This window comes from Ambystoma mexicanum, chromosome 5q (assembly GCF_040938575.1).
Source record: "Ambystoma mexicanum isolate Mex_15411 chromosome 5q, UKY_AmexF1_1, whole genome shotgun sequence".
NCBI lineage: Eukaryota > Metazoa > Chordata > Amphibia > Caudata > Ambystomatidae > Ambystoma > Ambystoma mexicanum.
This window is the reverse complement of record NC_090933.1, coordinates 95,964,599-95,986,556: the sequence shown is the minus strand read 5'-3', so window position 1 is coordinate 95,986,556 and position 21,958 is coordinate 95,964,599. Positions and strand designations below refer to the sequence as shown.

The 21,958-nt window shown below is 45.4% G+C and overlaps 1 protein-coding gene across 2 annotated transcripts in view; it reads left to right on the top strand.

Annotated features, from left to right (window-relative positions):
- TPPP (tubulin polymerization promoting protein) overlaps window positions 1–21,958 on the top strand; it is a 259,069-nt gene that overhangs the window by 114,539 nt on the left and 122,572 nt on the right. For both annotated transcript variants that reach the window (XM_069622326.1, XM_069622327.1), the window contains exon 3: window positions 7,191–7,344. In XM_069622326.1, coding sequence (XP_069478427.1) covers window positions 7,191–7,344 — 154 coding nt within the window. The remainder of the gene's footprint in view (window positions 1–7,190; window positions 7,345–21,958) is intronic.

Sequence of the window (21,958 nt, the reverse complement as noted above, 5' to 3'; positions counted from 1 at the left end):
CTACTCCCTTATTCCCCAAGCCTCAGGTACTCCCAAAGGGTTGTTGCCACAAGAAATACCAGTTGCATAGGCCCAATGTCTTGTACATCTTACGCTGTGTTGAATCAAAAATACTTTTCAAGCACACACATTGTCTTTTGAACTGCTACAAAACGATCGAACATGCTACTCCCGGCCGCAAGCAGTAGTCTGCGTAAAGGAACCTTTCCTGGTAATTAAAGGCATTGTTGCATGCTGACAACAAGTGGCAGAAGGAGGAGGTCCTGTGCAAAGCAGAAGCACTCCGGGGCCTCTCAGGGGACAAACTCGCATGGGTACAGAGAACATGCACCCCCACATGGACTAAACATATAAGCATACTAACATGGGTTAGCACCATCGAAAAGCCCTTCAAGCTACAGAAGAACATCTCGTATGAACTGTGCTTCAATTGCGAAGGGAAAAAGGACATGGGGAGAAACAAAAATGCAGTAATTTGCTTATAAGCAGCATGGCTAACCTGCATCTTCCGCAGTACTGGAAAGGTATGTGCTCCATGGCAACACTGTACTCCGCACGAATGGTGATCCCAGAGAGCCACATCAACGGGAAACGTTAAACGCCTATAAATGTAGGAGCACCTTCCCCAACACCGTTCGAGAGAGGGCCTGCAGATGTCCTGAATGAAGGAGAGGAGCAAGGCACATTCAGGAGGAGGAGAAGGTCATCCAATTATTGTTCTGATCTTGATGGTCATGCAGATTATTGAACCTCCGTCCCCAAGTACCGCACAGACAGAAAGGATACACTGTCTGTGCAATCTTTGAGGCCACAGGTGTGTTGAGCCGTCAATCAGGTAGCAGGAACGCCGGAAGGACCCCTGACCGCTGCAAGGCAATGGTTAATGGTTAAACAGGAGCAGTGCAATTGATAAGGGTAACGGGTAACAATCAGTATTAACAAGGCTTACCCAGGAGTGTTGCAAGTAGGGTCCTAAATGTGGTAAGAGCCACAGATTGTTGATGGTGGTGAAATAGGCGTTCTGCACGGCTCGAAGGTGAGACACACCTGGGTCTGATGTAGATGGACTAGCAAGGCAAGAAGGTCAAAACCAAGTTCCAAGATTCTAGGTTCAGAGAGGATAATCCAAAGGCAGTCCAAGAGAGTTCCAAAGTCAAGGAGCCGGGGAAACAAGGCGGAATCCAAGAAACAGAAATCCGAGGGGCAGGCAAGACAAATCCGAAGAACAGTCCGAGGTCCCAAAATCCGTGATCAGAAACAGGTAAACAAAAGCGCTACACAATCCTCAAGAGATCAGCTGTGAAGCGCTGTACCCACGTTGCCAAGATGCTTTTAAACTGATTAAGTAACCACGTGATGTGTCTCATGGACGTGTGAGACGTGACGTGATCACGTGGTCACGGGATGCTGGATGTTCGTTGCCGTGGGAGTCTCCGTGGGCGTGACCAGCCGTGAGCGCGCCTCCATGGTAACTGCCAGCGAAACAAAGGACGGTAGACGCCGGGGCTACAGGCTGGTGTCCTCCTACGCCAGGCAAACTGCTGGTTCTTTCTATGTGCAAGGACTGCTCTTGTTGTTAGGTGTGGTGTGGGGCGTGTGGTTGTGCGGTTCTTAATGGGGCGAGCAACGGGAGACGTGACAATTATATCTCCACAAAGTCATTCGAACTCTTGGCCGTGATCCCAGACAAGTACAGACTATTCAGCTCAGTGGAGACATTCTTTGCATCACTCGTTCCGAGCATCCAGGCAAGAGCAAATGCCAAGTGGTTGCAGATTACAAGATGGGAGCTCATTCAGCTGGCCAACAACACTGAAGAAGGATTTAATGTCATCAAGGTGGAACTGCGGGCCTTGCGATTGATGACAATGCAGAATCGATATCTGCTGGACTTATTGACTGCAATCGATGGAGGTGTTTGCCGAAAAATCGGGAGTGCATGTTGCACATTTGTACCCTGTGCCGACGCGGAGAATGGTTCCCTGTCACACGTAATTGCCGCAGTACACGACATCAGTGAGCAGATGAAGAGCGAAGGAGGAACTGAGCCCAGCGCCTGGTTCGACAACCTATTCTCCTGGGTGCCTACATGGCTTGGAATGACTGTAAAAGTATTCATGCCTTTCATCGTTATTCTACTCCTAATATTTTGTATGTGCCAATTAGGATTTCGATGCTGTGAAAATGCAATACCAACCGGCGCGCTGATAATGGTGACAATGGGACGTGCAAATGGTGTGGCACAAATAAAACACGAGGCAGAAATGCAAAAGGGGGATGCCCCGGGTCCCAAATACAGAATGACAGCAGTATACAACACAGGGCACATAGTTGATAGCTTATACCACACAACCATAAAAGAACCCCGCGAGTTATGCTTGTATGAGGAGGTATGGGTAGATTTAGAAGGGGATGGAGGGTGTATGTATTTAAGCTGCACCCCAGACGAGTATGCTAGACGCGGACATAGCCTCCATGCAGTATGTAGAGCATGGATGCCAATAAAAGGAACACCGGTGTGGGTTGAAGCAGTGGCAGAGGAGGAAGAACGCAAGAGGTTGGGACAGTTGCAGTATTCATTACTTAAGTAATGAAAGGGGGAAATGAGTGGGAGGAGGGGACATTCAAGCCCCTCCCTTATTCCCATGCTTATACTGAGGATTTGCTATTTTTGGATTATCCCCCATCAGGCCTACAGAAGATGCTGGATGCATTGGCTGCATATTCTAATATAAATGGGCTTACAATAAACATTGGAAAAAGTAAAGTTATGGTCTTTCCTGTCAAAGAATCTCAAAGGAAAATGGTTTGGAAAATGAATAATCAGATTCTTGAACAGGTCCACTATTATAAATATGTAGGCGTTGAGTGGGAGGAGGGGACATTCAAGCCCCCCGCCCCCTTATTCCCATGCTTCACGGGTGGGCCCAGTCATGCCTGCTTCAAGTCCAGGGCCCCGGACTTCAGGCACTCATGTGGGAACACCTCAGGGAACCATCCCCCCTTTCGTACAAATACACCTATGATCACTGCCACATCCTTATACATTACATTATAATGTTAAGTCAAGACTCCATTTTGTACCGCACAGACTCCATCTTTCAAATAGGCGCGAGGGTGTTCAGCTCTCACCCCAACCTGCAATCATCTTTGGAAGCACACCGTCAGTGTAGCGCTTCCCCCGCCACCTCCTCTTTGCCGTCCGCATAACTGCCTGGTTCCCATGAGAAGGCTGGCAGCAGAAAAGCAACAAAATCTGCACTGTATCACTTGCCGTCTAAACTCCCTCTATTGACTCAAAGGCAGCTCAAGGGGAAGAGGCGAAGGCCAGGGCTATCTGTCTCCGTAAAACCTGCCCCACACCCTCTAGACCTGGGCCGCAGACACCTAATCCCTGTGTACCCCAGAGCAGAGTCAACAACACGAGAGACTTTTAAGGTGACAAATGTATCTTCCCTTTCTAACTCAAGTGCGTAAACAAAGGCCCTCTCCTCGTATTTGGAATACATGTAAACCCGTTGACACCTTCAATGAACCACTGAGCATAACAGTGTAAATACATATACGTAGGTATTAGAAGTTTTTATGATAGCTTGTTCTATTGAAATCAGAGTGTGTTTTGACTTATAACATTTAAATGCCAGCACGATTAACATGCAGTCCCGTAATGAGTAAACAAGCCAGAGACCTATGCGAACTCACACAATGCTACCTCGCTGTTAATAAAGCAGAATGTACGTCTAGACATATCATTAGACAGAGTCATGTGAATTGTTGATCAAACTTAGTTATTCATGTAGTATTGATTGTGCGTCAGCCATCCCTTTCCTACCACACCTTCGTCCCTGTGTTATGGGATTGCCCAAAAGCATATGAAGTTTGAAAAGTGTCATAGGGTGTCCCTTTCAAGTACAGAAGTAGCAAAGTGCACATGAAGCAGTAACTTGTTATATGTAAATGTAAATGACCGCCGCCATTTCTTAGTGATGCGAAACCGAAGACCTCAGTAGGAGGGCCTTAAGCCGATTCCAGAACACCCTGTCCAAGTGCAGAGTTATGTTGTTTAGACACATGATCAGAAAGGCCCTCAAAGAAAAGATATGTCCACAGATGAAATGTGTTTCCTGAAATCCATTCACAGTAACCATATACCCTTGCCTCCCCCTGTCAATAATGAAGAAATGCCCCCAACCCGGCATCCAAATATGCTAATGTGTTTTTACATGAAAACAATATCCTTGGTAAGAGGCACGGAATTGGTGTCCAATATTGGAGAGTCATGCCTTGTTTTTCTATGTGCAACTTATTGCCAAACGAAATGATTAAATGTGCGACCGGATGGGAATGTGTGGCCACAAGGGCAAAATGTGACAGGGCCAGGATGAAATGTGTCCAGTCGTCGGAGGTTGTACAGATGAGCCCGGATGAACTTCTGACCCAGCACACCACTTCATGATGTCAACTCACCACCCTCCCATGGACCAATCAGCCATCGCCGACCATATAGCACCTATAGGTGCCTCCTCTTAGTGACCAATCCCAACTGTTCATGTGCCCCCTAGGCCTTCCCACAACTCGATGACGATTTTTCTGTATAAAATTAATTTGCGACAGGGTTTCTGCAGAGCGTTCTCAGCATGAGCAGAGTAGGTTCTGTTTGCCCTAATTTTAGGTAAAGCCTTTGACATCACTCTCACTTGGTCTTGGTCTTATTCCCTCCTGGGATGTACCTTCATTGACTCTGGTGGTAGTTCACTGGTAGGCCTGCGGGGGCCTCCCACCTTCAGCCTGCAAAGGCAGCGGGCGCCCCTCTCTCGATAGAACAAGGCTTGATAACTTGTTCAGTGATTATTAACCACTTGAGAGCTCGCAGCCACTTTCACAGATGGGAAATATCCATTTGCATATCAGTCTTTGTCCTGCCTCCCACCTTCAGCGTCATAGTGGACGATAAATTTAGATGGGACAGGCAATGGACATCGATAAAAGAAAGATGTCTTATGTCAGCCAATGCTATCAGCGTTTTCATTGGTAGGAACGTGGGTTATTCTGCCTATGCAGTCCTTATGGTGTATACTACAAAAATTGCTTCTATACTCGATTGAAATATGGGGTCATAAATAGCTAGCGTGTTTAATAAAGTTTGAAGCCATGTTACTTCGTAAGTTTATACGGCTACCCAAAAACATATCAGTTCAATTCCTATGGGCTTCATTACAACGAAGGCGGTAGGGGGTTAACGGCGCCGGTAGAGTTGCCGGTCCCGTTAACCCCCTACCGCCTCATTACGAGGTCTCCTCGCGGGACCCGCTAAGGATGCCTGGCAAAACCAGGCATCCTTAGCGGGTCCCGCGAGGAGACCAGGATGCAAACAACTGGCCCGTCATTAACGGGCCCGTTGCTTGCATCCTCCCCATTCCCATTGAGCCCTATGCGGGCTCAATGGGAATGGGGATGTACCTGGTCCGGGTTCCCTGAATGGGGAAATAGCGGGCCCTCCAAGGTCGAAATGGCCCGATATTTCCCCATTCAGGGAACCCGGTAACGGGAATGGGGGTAGCCATGCCGCAAATTCCAACATGGTTACCTCCAATGTCGTAATGAGGCCCTATATCTTGAATCAGAACATATTAGTATATCGGTTATGTGCTACGATAATTTAATGAGTTTAGATAATGCACCAATTGTTGTAACACGTGTGCAGGCTTTTCTAATAACAGATGGCTGTTCATCGATGGGTATGATTGGAATGATTTAGGGCCTCGTTACATGGATGGCGTTAGGGATTTACCGGTACCGGTAAAATACTGGTACCGGTAAATCCCTACCGCCTTACTACGAGGTCCCTTTGCGGGTTGGGGGATTTAACGCCTGCTTTTTGCAGGCGTTAAAATCCAACCCGCTAAGGGACCTCGGAGCTAATTACGGCACCGCAAAATTGCGGTGCCGTAATTAGCGCCTTCCCCATTCCCATATAGCCCTATGGGGCAGAAATGGGAATGGGGAAGGGCAATGGCGGAAGGGGGATTTACCGCCCCTCCAACCTTGGAATGGGACGGTAAATCCCCTTTCCGCCAAGGCGGTGCCGGTATTTTACCGGCATGAGCCATGACGCTAATAGCACCATGGCTCACCGCCTACCGTGTAATGAGGCCCTTAATCTTTGTATGACAAATGGGCTGTAGGCTTTGTCCATTCTACAGAATACAGCGCTCATGGTCAGTTTAAGGGATGGCTCCATAAGAAGTTTGTAACAATTAGTTATGAACGCCACATTGTTGAGTTGGCCACGAAAACACACAGTGGGCCCCTTTGTCCATACAGGATGGCACGTGAATCCAGGCCTAACTACATTATGGCTTATCCGAGCCCCCAGACATTTAGATTTTATCTTATGATGAAATGTAATAATTGTGAAGCTCTTGAAAAAAAGGGGGCACGGATGGGTCTGTGTCACACTATGCAAATGTGTCGTCTGTGTGGTTGTGAGGTAACAGAGTCCTTACTTGTTGGTATATTCTGACTGCCTTTCTGAACTGTGTATTAAGTTTCTGAAATCTTATGACAACTCGAGTGATATCTGCAATAGCTCCAATTTGTAGCACAATTTTATGAAAAGTGATGATAGTAATCTTATGTATTTTATGGTGTCAATTTATTTGCGGATTGTTGATATTCTAAACTGTTTTTAGTTATTGGTGATTTTTTAAATAGATAATGCCTGTGTTCTTACTGTGTTTTAAATTATTTTATCATTTGTATTTATTTGGATATCATGAATGTTATGTATTTATATTGTATATACACACTCTATTGGCTATAAGTATATTAAATAAACTAAACTAAACTAAAACATTTTAAACATTACAAGTTGAGGCATGGCAGTGTTAGTCCCTATTCATGTGATGGAGAATATAGGACTGCATGGAGGATTTGGTGAAATTACCAGTGGTAATAATTCCGCCTGTGGTCATTTCATCAGTTTTTGGCACGGTGGTTGATTTTGTGGATTCTACCACCAAAAAAAAGCAGCTGTAACAGAATTACTATAACATATTATTGGACTTGCTGTCAAACTCGCAATGAGGCGGCTAGATTTGAATTGACATGTTACTTGGAAAAAATCTGATACTTGGAAAATGCAGAAATAGTATGTAATGATTATGTCTGTTTGTTTTTCTTTTCTATAGATCAAAATCTTGCAGGACTATAACGTTTGACCAGTTCAAGGAATGTTTAAGGGTACTCTCTGGCAAACGTTTTAAAGACAAGAACAACGAGGACGCCGTTCATGAGATCTACCAACTAGTAGAAGGGAAAGCACCAATCATTGCTGGAGTAACGGTACTATTTCACATTATTATAACACTAACCACCATCTGCTGGCCTAGGTGGAGCATTATTGTAATTGTAATTGGTTATTTATAACATGCTTAATACCCAGAGGTTTCTAAGCGCGGACCCGGGGATTGAACCTGTGGTCTTGCTTCCAAGGCAAGTGCGTTTCCCTGAGCTATCCTCCCGAGATATTATGCAACACACACCCTTCTCCTGAATTGCTGCTGCACTAAGTAAACCAACACATGCTTAGGCGCCATGAGAAGAAACCTACCTATTCAAAATGTAGATACAGTTTGCTCTGGCTTGTTCCCATTTCCAAAGGTGGAGGTATGGTCATACGCTAGTGGTGGGAGTCGATACTGCTGATAAAGCCAAAGCTTTGCCAGCCTTTTAGTGTGCCTGCTTATCATAGGCACGTAGCCAGTCCCACCTACATCTACCGTGCTCAATGTTCCCTAATTTCCCCCTGCAATTTGTGCTCCCAGATGGAGCTTTTCAAGAGTTCCAGTTCATTTCTCTGCATATTTATTTATTTAATTGTTTTTTTATAACGCGACTACTACCGTACCGAAGTCCGGTTTCTAAGCGGCTGCACCCTCTCCAACATCTAGTGTCTACCCCTGTGACCATCTTCGATAGCCGTACTGGGTCCCATTGCCATCAATACAAAAATGTGATGCCATGAAAGCTTATACTGGCACGCTATTGACGTTCTGTGAGCATTCCTACTCAACATCCAAATCTACCCCCATATCCTTCTCCCATCTCCTCTCGTGCATGTCTATGTCTCCTCCCAGTGCAGACAGTAGAGTCTGATAAAATGTTGAAATCAGTCCCCTCATAGATACCTCAGTGCTCAACACAACCTTGTTGGCTGTCAACCCCCTATATAGAGCCTCCTTCCTTCTCCTGGACATCAAAGCCCCTTTGAGCTGCAGGTATTTGAACACTGGCAGTGTCCCTATGCCCATACACTCCTCCAGCACCGCTATATCCACAAACTCATCTCCCATCACCACCTGTTCACTCTCTCCAACCCTGCCTCATACCAATCCTGAAACCTGGCATGATCTGAAATGCAATCCCGTTTCAGGGGCACCCATATATGGCTCAATGGAGATGGCCACGTTGTGACTCAGTCATGTATTTAAATGTGAACACTAACATTTTAATTGAACATGATACAATTTGTATGGTTTCCATTTATCCAAAGCTGTTGGGTATGGCAGAGAAAAGGGACTGGCCTTGCTCTTTCTCCAAGAAATTGCACTCACAATCCAAGACTGTGGGTGCTGGCAAGCGTACAGTACATTTCTCATATCCCACATTGAACTTCCGAGATCTCTTCTGAGATAACTCTTAGCAATGGTCTCAAATGTCATTCCCATTTAAGATGGTTGCCATTACCTTAATACAATGATTTGTTAAACATTGAAGTGGGATCTGGATTCCAAACATACAATAGTCTCAAAACAGCCTGCTTATATTAAATGTTGCATGGAGATTGCTTGGTCAATCCCTAGTTCAGCTGATACCATTGTGCTACTACCCTAAGAGAGCCAGTTGTGCAGACTATGATGGGAGCACTGTGGGAAGACGGTATCCCACACTGTACCATCTCCTCCGGGCAAATCTACAAGCCATCAGAATCAGTTGTGCTCCAAAAACCAGTCCACATTTTCCCCACACGCTCAGCACATACATCACCATTGTGACCGCAGCCTCTCACCAACCCCAGTGCAAGCACCACACCTGCAGCAGTACATCCTCCCTGGCCACAGCACACAAAACATCCCTGTAGTTGGACCCTTCCTCATCATTCCTGAGCAGGCCCATCACTCCATCTGCACCCGCAGAAAACACAACAGGCCTCATCATGAGTTGGGCCATAGCCCTTAAATGCAGAAGTAACGCTATTACTGCTGCATGAATTGGGCGGTAAGTGGGAGTTTTACCTCCAGCTATTTTTCGCCTTGGATTAGCTAGCATCTATTAGAAATGTGCAATCCATATACTTGGGGAACCTCAATATAACTGAATTTTACTTAAGCTTGCTGTACCTTGAGAAACCATTTTGCACAATGTCGCATTGATCTCATTTATAGTGCCATGCACCTTCAGCCATCTCTCCCTTGTAAATTCCTTTTGTTTATTTTTCTAAAGACTTTAAAAAACTGTTTTAAAAAATATGTAAGTACTTCTACAGAGCCACACAAATTGTGGTTAATGGGCTCAGCTCTCCTTTCTCTGAATGGTCTGCTCCATGGGCTATATTTTATAGTTATTTTAGACTTTTCCTGGGTACCTTCGAACACCAATAAAACAAATCCGATGTCAGGTTTTCAAAAGTGGAGATTATTAGAGATAGCTGTACTTGCTTATTATTAATAACCTCAAAAATTGCACTGAAATCCAAGTCCTTCCTCAACCAATCTCCCGTTGCAAACTCTTCTGAGCAGTGAATGACTACCTTACCTCACTCAATTATGCTTTTCTTCTCCTTGCACTTGCATTACCAGGACCTCCTGAGTTAAGTCAAAGGAGACATCATATGGTTTCAGGTCCCTTGTCACTGTTTAATGCACATCACACAAAAATAATGTGTTGAATATGTAATCAATGATGGATGTTTATGTAATCATTTGGATATTGCTATCCAGTCATCCAATAAACTGTTTTAACCCATGCCTTTCCCTCAATGCAGGGAACATTTGATAGCATCTGCCTTCTTATGTAAAACTACTGTTGGTGTATGCCCTTGCAATCCATCCATTTATGATGTACACTTTTTCAATTAATTGAGTTTAAACATTTGCATTCATATCAATATATATAAAAGAAGTGCCGACTGACTACTAACTCACCAACGTCCAGCTCAAACCATTTAACCTAGGAACGTGAAATTGTTTTCATGACGTAGGCACCCACAAAGGAAGGACATTTGGAAATTCCGTTCCTAAGGGGATAGAAGGGTGGGGGCTGGAATTTCTTTATGAGGATACCTATATCTCAAAAACCGAAGAGTTACAGATGTGAAAATTGCTATTTAGATTGTATTTATTTTATTTTATTTATTTCTCTAGCGCACCAGGCCCAGGGGCAACCGGGCGCATCACTTAGATACAACATGATGAAAGCAGATCATGGCATTAATTACAATGTTTACAGGTGAGTTACAAAATTTACAAGCAGAATAATAACAATAAGAAGACAAACAGAATGTATATACAAGGGTACGTCAGAAGTACAAGTTAAGCAGTGAACCAGTGTTAGATGTCTTGGGAGGACAGCCAGACTTTGGTAAGGTGTTTGAATCTCAGAAAGGAGGGTTCTGCTCTCAGCTCATTAGGGAGTGAGTGCCATAATTTAGCTGCCATGATGGGGAAGCTGGTTCCACCTGATCATTGGAGATTGAATCGTGGGATGACGAGGCAGTTGGCTTGGGCCAATCTGCGAGGTCTAGTAGAGCTGTGGAGGGCAAATCTGTTTGCCAGATAACAGGGAGCTTGGTTGTGAAGGCATTTATGGGTAAGAGCCAGAGATTTCAAGGAAATTCGGTGAGGGATAGAGAGCCAGTGAAGGTAACGTCTACTATCAGCTATGTGTTGGCGCCTAGGAATGTTGAGGGCCGCTCTGATCGCATTGTTTTGGACAATTTGTAACTTGTTTAAGTTACAGCGATTAGTGCCTAGGTAAAGGGCATCGCAGTAATCAACCATAGAAAGTATGAGGGTCCTAGCCAAGGTCACACAATTAGCTGTAGAGAGGAACGGGCGACAGGCAGTAATAAGCTTACAAGTATAAACCGCTGCTGATGAGACTGAGTTGGTTTGTCTAGTCAAGGATAAGGTCGAGTCAATGTAAATCCCTAAGGTTTTCGTGTCCTTAGCAGTTGGAATAGTATTCCCATCGATGGTGAAGGACTTAAAAGCAGGGTCAAGTTTAGTAAGTTTTTGTGGTGAACCAAGAATGAGGAGCTCTGTCTTTTCATCATTTAGACAGAGTCCGTGGAGAGCCATCCATGCTTGGATGACCTGGTAGATGGCATTGATGGCGAGGGAGTCAGTAGTGTAGTCACCTGTGATAGGGATTAGTACCTGGGTGTCATCAGCGTAATTGGTATACGTGATGCCCAGATGGTCCAGAATATCAAAAAGGGGTTTAGTGAACACATTATACAACGTGGGTGAGACACAGGACCCTTGAGGCACGCCACAAGAGACAGGAGCAGGTGGGGCGGCTGCTAGTGGAGAGAACACACGCATTGATCTATTGTCTAGGAAGGAACTGATCCAGGTTGAAGCCTTGTCTAAGAAGTGTGCAGCTGATTTGAGGTGGTGACAAAGAATTTTGTGATTGACAAGATCAAAGGCCGCCGAGAGGTCCAGGAGAAATAATAGCGCAAGTTTGCCTTTGTCTTTTAGATCTTCGATCTGCGTTTTTAAATCGATAAGGGCAGTTTCAGTGCCATGGCGTGGCCGAAACCCTGATTGCCTAAGTCCCAGAAGTTTGTTTGATTCAAGGTATTCTTGAATTTGTAGATACGCAGCCCGGTCAAGGATTTTTAGTAGAAATGGGACAGTAGTGATAGGCCTGTAATTTGTAGGTATGCTGGGATCCAAGGTAGGTTTTTTCAGAAGAGGGATGACCCACGCATCCTTTAGGTTGTCAGGTACAATCCCAGAGCTGAAGGAGGACTTGATGAGCGTAGTGATGAATGGTGCTAGGTCATGAGCTGCTTCCTTAATAATGGGCGCAGGACAAAGGTCACCATGACAGTTGGAAGGTTTAAGGCTAGCGATGATCTTTTCCACTTCAGAAATGGAGAGTGGAGAGAAGCTAAAAGGAGTCAGAGAGTCTGGGATGGAGTGGTTTATGGTAGGTATAAGGTTCGGTTGAAGGTTGGATTGAAGGCAGTTTGTTTGTTGTTGATTTTAATTTGGAGAGTGGCAATCTTGCCTAGAAGAGCCTCTTGGATTTTGGAGCACCAGGTGCTATCTTTGGTGCAGGTGTCTGGTGCAGTAACAGGAGTTTCAAGTTCTTTTAGGATTTTGAACAATTCTTTGGTGTTGGATTTGGCTTGTTCGATCCGTTTATTGTATGTGTCTTTTTTGCCTGGAGTATGGCTTCCTTGTAATTAAGGGTAGCCAAGAGTAGACACGATTTGTTGGCTGGAGAGTTGTTGCTTTTCCAGTCAGATTCCGCAATTCGTTTTTCTTTGCGCAAGGTTCTAAGCTGGGGTGTAAACCAGGAGTTCAGGTGGGCTCGAGGTTTGGATTTTCTCAGTTTAGAAGGTGCGATGGTGTCTAAGGCTTTAAGCATAGCACGATTAAAAGCGTCATCCAAGGCCGTGGGGTCGGAACATGAGAGAGCCTGGTCATTGAGAGCAGGGAGGAGGAGAGGGAGGAGTCTGTCGCAGGTGATGTCACATTTATTGCGAGTGGCCGTAGCAGGTGAAATGCTTGGAGAAGGGCTGACGGGTTTGGACTGGATATTGAACGTAATTAAGTTGTGGTCAGTCCATGAGCACTGTTGGTTGGAGGTGATGTTGATGGGACAATTGTGGGCGGCTAGCCAGTCGAGGGTTCTGCCTTTGTTGTGGGTAGGTTGGTTTATGGGCTGTGTGAATCCTGCATTTGTAAGGATATTATCAATAGTCGTGGCAGCAGTGTCCTTGGGGTCAGAAAGACTTAGGTTGAAATCCCCCAATTTCGTGACTTGGGAATTGGGTTTGGTGTTGTGAGTGATGATGTTAGAGAGGTCCTCAGCGAAGGTGGATAGTGGGCCAGGAGGCCGGTAAAGTAGATGGAAGGTAATGGAATGGTTAGGGGTAACAGCTAGTTTAGCTGTCAGTGCTTCCAGAGTGGAAAAGTGGTGTGTGGCAGAGAGGTGGAAGTTTAGAACATTTTTATGGATAATGGAAATGCCACCACCTTTGGACAGATTAGAATTACGGTCATGTCTGATAATGTTATAGCCTGGAGGGATGGCGAGGGAGAGTAAAGGGCCTGAGGCTGCGTGAAGCCAAGTTTCAGTAATTGCTATGAAGTCGAGGTCAAGGTTGAGGATGAGGTCAGCTACTTCTAGGGCGTGAGCCGCAAGTGATCTGGCATTGATTAACGCACCTTTAATATTGCTCGAGTTAGGGAAGTTAGAAGGGGATGGTGAAGGATTTGGCGTAAGTGTGGACGGTGTGGGGGTCCGTGGCAGTTTGTTACGATGCGCCGAGTGATGGGAAACGTGAGTGATTCGCGAGCCAAGTCTGGCATTTCTCAAGGTGATGGAACTAGGTATGTTTGGTAAAGGTCTAGAAGCAAAATGTTGGATCCATAAGGCTGGGTTGTTGAGGTAAGGGTTGGTGTGGAGGGCATAGGAGGGCATAGTTGTGGTGTGGTGCAGGTGGTGGACAGGGGCGGTGGTGTGGTTGAGTATGGTATAACCCTAGTGTAGTATAAAGAGGAGAAGGGTTGGCAGTAATCTAGTGAGCAGGATACTGATAGAGTACATGGCTGAATCTATAGCTATTAGGCTGTTGGTGAAGGGCATGTTGACCTGGTATAGTCTAAGAGCAAGTGGTCTGATAGTGACCATGAGGGCTGTTAACAACCGTAAGGGACAGTACACCCAGGGTAGACTGTTGGTGACCGTGAGGCATAACACAATCAATGTAGTTTGTTAGTGACCTTACGGCGCAACTCAATCAAAGTGGCCTGTTAGTGACCATAAGGCACAGCAATCAAGTGGTCCGTTAGCGACCATAAGGCACAAGAAAGTCACAGTGGTCCGTTAGTGACCATAAGGCACAGCAATCAGGTGGTCCGTTAGCGACCATAAGGCACAGCAATCAGGTGGTCCGTTAGCGACCATAAGGCACAGCACAATCAAGTGGTCCGTTAGCGACCATAAGGCACAACACAGTCACAGTGGTCCGTTAGCGACCATAAGGCACAACAAAGTCACAGTGGTCCGTTAGTGACCATAAGGCACAGCAATCAGGTGGTCCGTTAGCGACCATAAGGCACAGCAATCAGGTGGTCCGTTAGCGACCATAAGGCACAGCACAATCAAGTGGTCCGTTAGCGACCATAAGGCACAACACAGTCACAGTGGTCCGTTAGCGACCATAAGGCACAACACAGTCACAGTGGTCCGTTAGCGACCATAAGGCACAGCAATCAGGTGGTCGTTAGCGACCATAAGGCACAGCACAATCAGGTGGTCCGTTAGCGACCATAAGGCACAACAGTCACAGTGGTCCGTTAGCAACCATAAGGCACAGCAATCAGGTGGTCCGTTAGCGACCATAAGGCACAGCACAATCAGGTGGTCCGTTAGCGACCATAAGGCACAACACAGTCACAGTGGTCCGTTAGCGACCATAAGGCACGACACAATAGACTTGCAGGATGCCCAAGACATTGGCTTGGTGAAGGGAAAACATGGTGTGGCCCCAATAGTACTATGGTAGTATAGTCAGCTATAGTAAGACAGATATGGACTATAGTGACCATAAGGCAAGACACAGATCAGTGTGGACTGATAGCGATCATAGGGTATAGCATTAATCATAGGTAGTTTGTTGGTGACCTTAAAGCGCTATACACATCATAGGATACAGTATCTAGGATACAGTGCAAACGAGTTATGAATAGGCCAAGGTAGCATATTCAGGTGAGGCAGCTCCATGCAATGGGGCTAGGTGGTAGTTATGCAAGTAGCATGCTGCGCATAGCATAACAGGCAGAGCTGGTAGTACAGAGCTAAGCACATGCCAGGTTAGAGGTAAGTCAAGGTGGAGTGCTGGATAAAGATGCGGTCCATGGAGCTTGTTTACTGTGCGAGTAGAATTTAGCAGCAATAATGTAGATTCTTCTTCAAAAATAATGAAACATGTGTTTTACCATGTTTCGACAATCCAGTTAACGGAGGAGGAAAAGGGGGGTAAATCTTTTTTGAAGGATACCCATATCTCACAAACCAAAGATGTTATAAAAGTAAACATTGACATTTAAAATAAAATAAAAAGTTTATGTGCCACATTTCTTGCTCCTAATGCCAGTAGTTCTAAAAATATGGATATTACTAAATAAATGAATACTCTTTTTTCACATCTGACAGTTCAGTTGAGTCATAATATATCATTACAATTATACTATTACAATTTAATATTGCAATAGTTGTAAACAGAATAATAATATATTTATAATGTGCCAGACGGACGCACTGCCCACAACTTAGCTGATTGGTGCCCATGTACGAGAAACACAGAGAATTAACGAAAACTCATGAAGTTAATGTCAGCAAGTGTGCAACCCAAACGGGCACACAAGGGAGGGCCCATGTTGTTGGAGTGGTCACGTTTTCTGCTATTTTTTAAAATTCCATGATTAAGATTTTGGAGCTGCGTTGGTCTGTTCCTAGATACAGTTGATTTATTAATTTCAATTATTGTTTCTGTTTCTTTGGTTTAAATTATCTTTCTATTTTTAAGACGTTTATTTATATAAGTATAAGTAGTAGAATAATATAGTCACCAAAAATAATATATTGACCTGCTTTATTTCTTTTACTTCTTCTCCCTAAAAAAATTCTAAATGCACATTAAAAATTGAAATGTAACTGATGTGATGACACCATACACAGTCGTAACAATTGTAGGCGATGGAGCGTGCCTATTTTGGGCCCTATATTACATTAAGTATGGCAGTCAAATCTAGGTAGGGAGGTACACAGTTTCATGCCGTTAAAAACTGGGATTCATTTTCTATAATGTCCCACGACAGTGATAGTAACAACTATGCGAGTACCGATGCATACTTTGATGACATGTCCCAACCCCATACTTTTGGTAGTCTATGCGAGTTGACAGTGGCTCGACAGCTAGCTTTATTCGAATTAGTTTTCGAAGTTTATCGTAACAGTAAACCTTAAGCATAATTCGGCAACAAAGGTAACCCTGTAGAATGGTTGTGTTTTATGCAAAATCTTTCCAGCAGCCATTTTGATGCTTATGTGCCATATGAACGTGATGGGGTTTCTAATAGCAATACATTTCTCACTCAGTTCAGTGTTATCACACACTGCTCTCAGGATTCATCGCTTTCTATTTCCACACCTAAGACGTCTCGCAAACGTTGTGCTACATACACCAATGCCACGAGGCAAAAGTAATTTAGGACCGCAGCAAAGAACTATACTGTGCGTAATCCTGAGGTTCACCATTCTGCAGTGGCTGTTTATGAACAAAGAATTCCAATATCCACAAAGCAGCGTCAGCTACATATCAAAAAACAAGGATGAGGTGCATAGGGCAGCAGCAAAGAAATATCAACAAGAAAAGCTGCAGGTGCATAGGGCGGCGGCAAAAAAATATCACCAAGAAAAGACAGAGGTGCATAGGGCAGTGGTAGCAAGGTATGATCAAAACGATCCTGGTAAACAAGTCGAAAGGCGGACGGTTCTGTGGAAAGTTAAAGCTTACTCAGGATTATGAAATAACCATAAAATTAGTTATGAAAATGGCAACATAGTAGCTCTCGGTGCTATGTGCCACAAATGTAATTACTGCAGCGCTCTCAAGTGGAGGAAAGAAGCTCCTTGCATGTGTTGTAGTGCTGGTAAAGTGCAGCTTCCCCCTTTACAGCCTGTACCTGAGCCTCTTTACAGTTTGCTAATGAACAATCACCCAGAACATACTCATTTTATGGACCGTATTCGGAAATATAATGGTTGTTTTCAAATTACGTAATTCGGTGCAAAACAGATTATACAAAATGGGTTTATGCCACTTGGTCAGAGGTCTTCTACCTGTTCCACATCAAGAACCTCAGTTCTTGCACATTTATGTAGTTGGAGAGGACGAAAGGGAGGCCCTCTTAAGGTTCAGATATTCTCCTTATGTCAAACACGGTCTGGTGATACAATAGGCCTCATTACGAGGCACGGCTGCCACCGGTATCCATTTTTTTCTGGCACCCGCGAATGGGCAATTACCGGGTCATGCCGAGTTTGGCAGACCCAGTAATTGCCCATTCGAGGGTGCCGGTAATAAGGGACTCCCCGTCCCCATTCGGCCCCATAGGGCTGAATGGGAATGGGGAAGGTGGTAGCACTGGTACCGGTAATAACGCTACCGGTGCTACAGTCCTGTTCTGCTCGTGGGTGCCGGTACGGCCACCAGGTTAGACCTCGTGGCTGCAAAGGCACCCACGAGCAGAGCTCACAGTATGGCGGTACGGTAGCAATGGTGCCAGTAGCGCTACCGGCACCGTTGTTGCCTTACCACCATACTTGTAATGAGACCCAATGTCTTTAACGTACAGACAGCAAATTAAGTGACTTTAGTGATGGTAGGGCAGTAGTTTGAAGGGCAAAATATTTTTTTGCAGAGCTACAATAACACGCTTCGGTGTATCCATGAAATGTACCGTTCTTACGACGCCCTTCAGTACCCACTTCTGTTTTGTCGTGGCAAAGATAGCTCCTCAATTCATATTCCTCAACATAACCCCAGAACCAAAATGCCACTCAAAAAGACAGTCTCTGCAGCTTCCTTTTATTCTTATAGCCTCATGGTCAGGCAAGATGTGATTAACCACTTGCTGTACCTCCGTTCTCTCTTAAGTCAGTTTGTGGGTGACATTTATGCCAAAATAGAGAGTCAAAGGTTGAACTTGATTAAAAATAACCAGGCACAACTCGGGGCAGAGAGTTATATTCATTTTAGGGATGCTGTGGGAAGGCAGGACACTGATGCTAATCAACATGGTCAGATGGTGTTACTATCGTCTTCGTTCACCGGGGGACCCCGTTACATGCACACAAAAAAACAGGACGCCATAACATATGTCTGCCACGATGGCCATCCTGACCTTTTTGTAACATTCACCTCTTACCCCCGTGGAAAGAAATCATAGATTGCATAGATGCACTGCTGCCTGGCCAAAAGTCCCATGATTGCCACATTATAGCTAGGGTGTTCCATTTTAAATAAGAGAAAATTGTTTGGCAATGTTCGATGTTCATGTTCTCTGTGGAATGGCAGAAGCGGGGTCAGCCTCACATACACATTTACTACGGCTTCAGCAACGGATTTCCCCCAACAAAATTTAGATGTTATCTGTGCTGAAATTCTTGACCCTAATAAAGACCCTCTCCTTTAGGATATGGTAAAGTCCAACAAGATACATCGCCCTGCATGAAATAAGTCAGCTGTAGCAAGAGGTACCCATGACCTCTCCTCAAGGACACTCAGACAGGAGATGACGGATACCCACAGTATTGACGATGGTCTCCATGTGATGGTGGCTTCATCATTGATATCAACGGTTTCCCGGGTAGTACCTTATAATCCTGTACTTTCACATACTTTTAATGCACATATTCAACTTGAGTACTGCTACTCCATTAAATCTATAAAATACATTTGCAAGTATGTGAACAAAGGAAGCAACCAAGTATGTTTTGCCCTTGAGAATGACAAAGATGAAGTAAAGCTTTACGAAAGTGATTCCGAGGCGGTGTGGAGAATTCTGGGGTTCTCTTTTCATGACAGATACCCAACTGTTTTACATCTCGCTGTTTTACATCTCGCTGTCCCCCTAGAAAAATGGTCAACGGGTGTTTTTTAACTCAAATAACTTGGTTGATAGAGTCAACAACCCACCTAAAACAACACACCTCACTTTCTTCAAACTATGCAAAACTGATGGCTTTGCAAAGACTCCCCTGTACTCTGAAGTCTTACTTTGTGTGGAAGAATAACAAGTTGGAGAGAAGGAAGCAGGGAAAGGATGTCAAAAGTTGGCCCGGTGTAAAGAAGGATCTTGCGTTGGGAAGCCTATACACTATACACCCTAACAACACAGAATGTTATAACCTCCGCCTGCTTCTACATGAAGTGTGCAGTCTAACGTCCTTCTCTGATCTGAAAACTTTCAACTATGTCCTCCATCCCACTTACCAGTCAGCATGTCAGGTGCTCGGCTTGCTGGAGGATGCCAAACAGTGAAATACTACCTTAGAGGATGCTGCTCTATGTGATTCTCTTCATAAATTGCAGGAGCTCTTTTCAGTAATGTTGGTGTTTTGTCAACTCTCTAATGCCTTGAGTCTTTGGGAGAAGTATAAAAACAGTCTTGTTGAGGACATCACACGGCAGATAGAGAGAGGGTTACAAATGTGCTGCATGTGATGGACGTGCTGTGTAACAGGTGCCTGTTAATGATCAAGGAGGTGGTATTAGCTTTGGGAGGGCAATGAATATTACAATGTAGTTTGCCACTTCCATCAAGGTCTGGAGGAGATTTGTATAACACAGACTATTGAAGGGAGACCAGCTATGATATGAACTCTTTAGCACAGGAAGTCTTGACTAATGAAGGTTCCTTGAGTGATGAGCAGCTTACTGGGCCTCATTACGACCCAGGCGCTAATGGGTTAACGGCGCCGTAAAAGGCTGCGGCGCCGTTAACCTATTAGCGCCTAATTATGAGGTTCCTTTGCGGGACTCGACCTTAACGGCTGGTTTTACCAGCCGTTAAAGTAGGGACCCGCAAAGGGACCTTGGTGCTAAGTACGGTGCCGCAATTTGCAGCACCGTACTTAGCGCCTTCCCCATTCCCATTGAGCCCTATGGGGCAAAAATGGGAATGGGGAAGAGCCATGGAGGAAGGGGGAATTACCGCCCCGCCAACCTTGTAATGGGGTGGTAATTCCCCCTTTCTCCATGGCGGAGTCGGTAACTTACCGGCATGGACCATGGTGCTAATAGCACCATGGTCTTCCGCCAGGGTCGTAATGAGGCCCACTGCAGGTCCTTAAGATCATTGACACAGGATCTGTTCAAGTGTTTTTCTTAGATGCTCCTTAACCTGCTATTAACCTGCTATTAGCGAAAGTAAGGAGAAACGGTGGGATAGCCTTAGCTGTCACATCATCTGGCATTCCCACCCGTCAACAACCCGCCAACAACGTTGCGCCAATGCCAGATGGCTCACACTGCCTTTAAGCTGCCTCTTAACCTAATACACACAGAAACACCTCTGTGAAATATTTCAAAACAAAGCAACATGGCCCAAGTGCTCCGAGATTGCAAACTCATTGTTTGGGACGTGTAACGCTCACCTGATATCCACGGGGACGTCACTCAGCCTGTTCTGACCTCTTACGACCTCGAACCCTTCCCTGGAGTCTACTCAACTGGAGACTGGGCCTGAAACACAGGATTGGTAGAGTTTAACTCCCTATTGTCTCTGTGTGCTTGAACCCCTTCTTCCCCGGGGTCCAACCCTTCCTTTTGATCCAAAGCTCACCTTGTTTTCTTGGAAAGTGCGCTCTCCGTCCTGCTTTCAGCGCAGGGGCGCGTTGATTGATGCGGGCTCGTTGCTGTCTAGTTACTTCACTGGCAAGAGTCCGACAGGTAAGTATAATGAGTCTTTTGAACAGTTCTCTAACTTCGTTCCTCTCCTTCCTTAAATGATGGCCTGCGTCAGGGTATGGCGACATGCTGCTGAGATGAGTAGCGCTGAAGGTGAGTGAGAACGCGATGCGTGATGCAACCCTTTCGTATTTGTATTCAACTGGGTTCTTTTTCTGTGGGCCTCATTACACGGAAGGCGGTAATCCAGGGTGCTATTAGCACCCTGGACCATGCCGGTAAATTACCGGCACCGCCTTGGCGGAAAGGGGATTTACCGCCCCATTCCGAGGTTGGAGGGGCGGTAAATCCCCTTTCCGCCATTGCCCTTCCCCATTCCCATTTCTGCCCCATAGGGCTCTATGGGAATGAGGAAGGCGCTAATTACGGCACCGCAATTTTGCGGTGCCGTAATTAGCTCCGAGGTCCCTTAGCGGGTTGGTTTTTAACGCCTGCAAGAAGCAGGCGTTAATTCCTCCAACCCGCAAAGGGACCTCGTAGTACGGCGGTAAGGGTTAACGGTCACCGTTGCCATTAACGGTGACCGTTAACCCTTACCGCCGTCCGTGTAATGAGGCCCTGTGTCTTTTAGGTGCCGCAACGTTTTCAGCGTGGATGCCGGTTATGAAGCAGAAATGCGGTGAGTAAGCGCGGTATGCAGCGCCTCTAGATGTTTCCACGCTAACCTGGATTGTCTTTTCCCTCTTGCAGATGGATGAGAAGTTCCGGAGACAGAGTTCCCCCAGAGCGGCTGGAATTCAGGTAAGCGTTTGAAGCTCGTACAGTCTTTAAAAATAAGCAAAGATTTGCTGAATGCTTACTAATGCCTTTTTTTCTGTTCTTTTCCTTTTTCCTTAGGAAACGGTGTGCCGGAATGGGAATGACACCGCAGAAGATGCCCGCAGAACAGAAGAAGCGATGACTGATGGGCAGAAGAGCCGCAAGGTAAGGCTGTTCCTAACAGTGTTCTTGTTCTTGCAGGACCTGAGCGCAGAAGAAAGATGCAGGCCTACTGGAGACCGATCCGAACACAGTGAGTTTCACGCTGCAGGTGCAGAAAACACAAAGCATGTTTCTCAGCCTAGGCGTGGCTTAAATAGTCTCTGGGTATCCCAGGTGCTTTGGGCTGAACCACACCCAAAAGACTAGACTGCACATGCAGTTCTGGGAACCGAAATATGTGGGGGCATCCATCTTGTC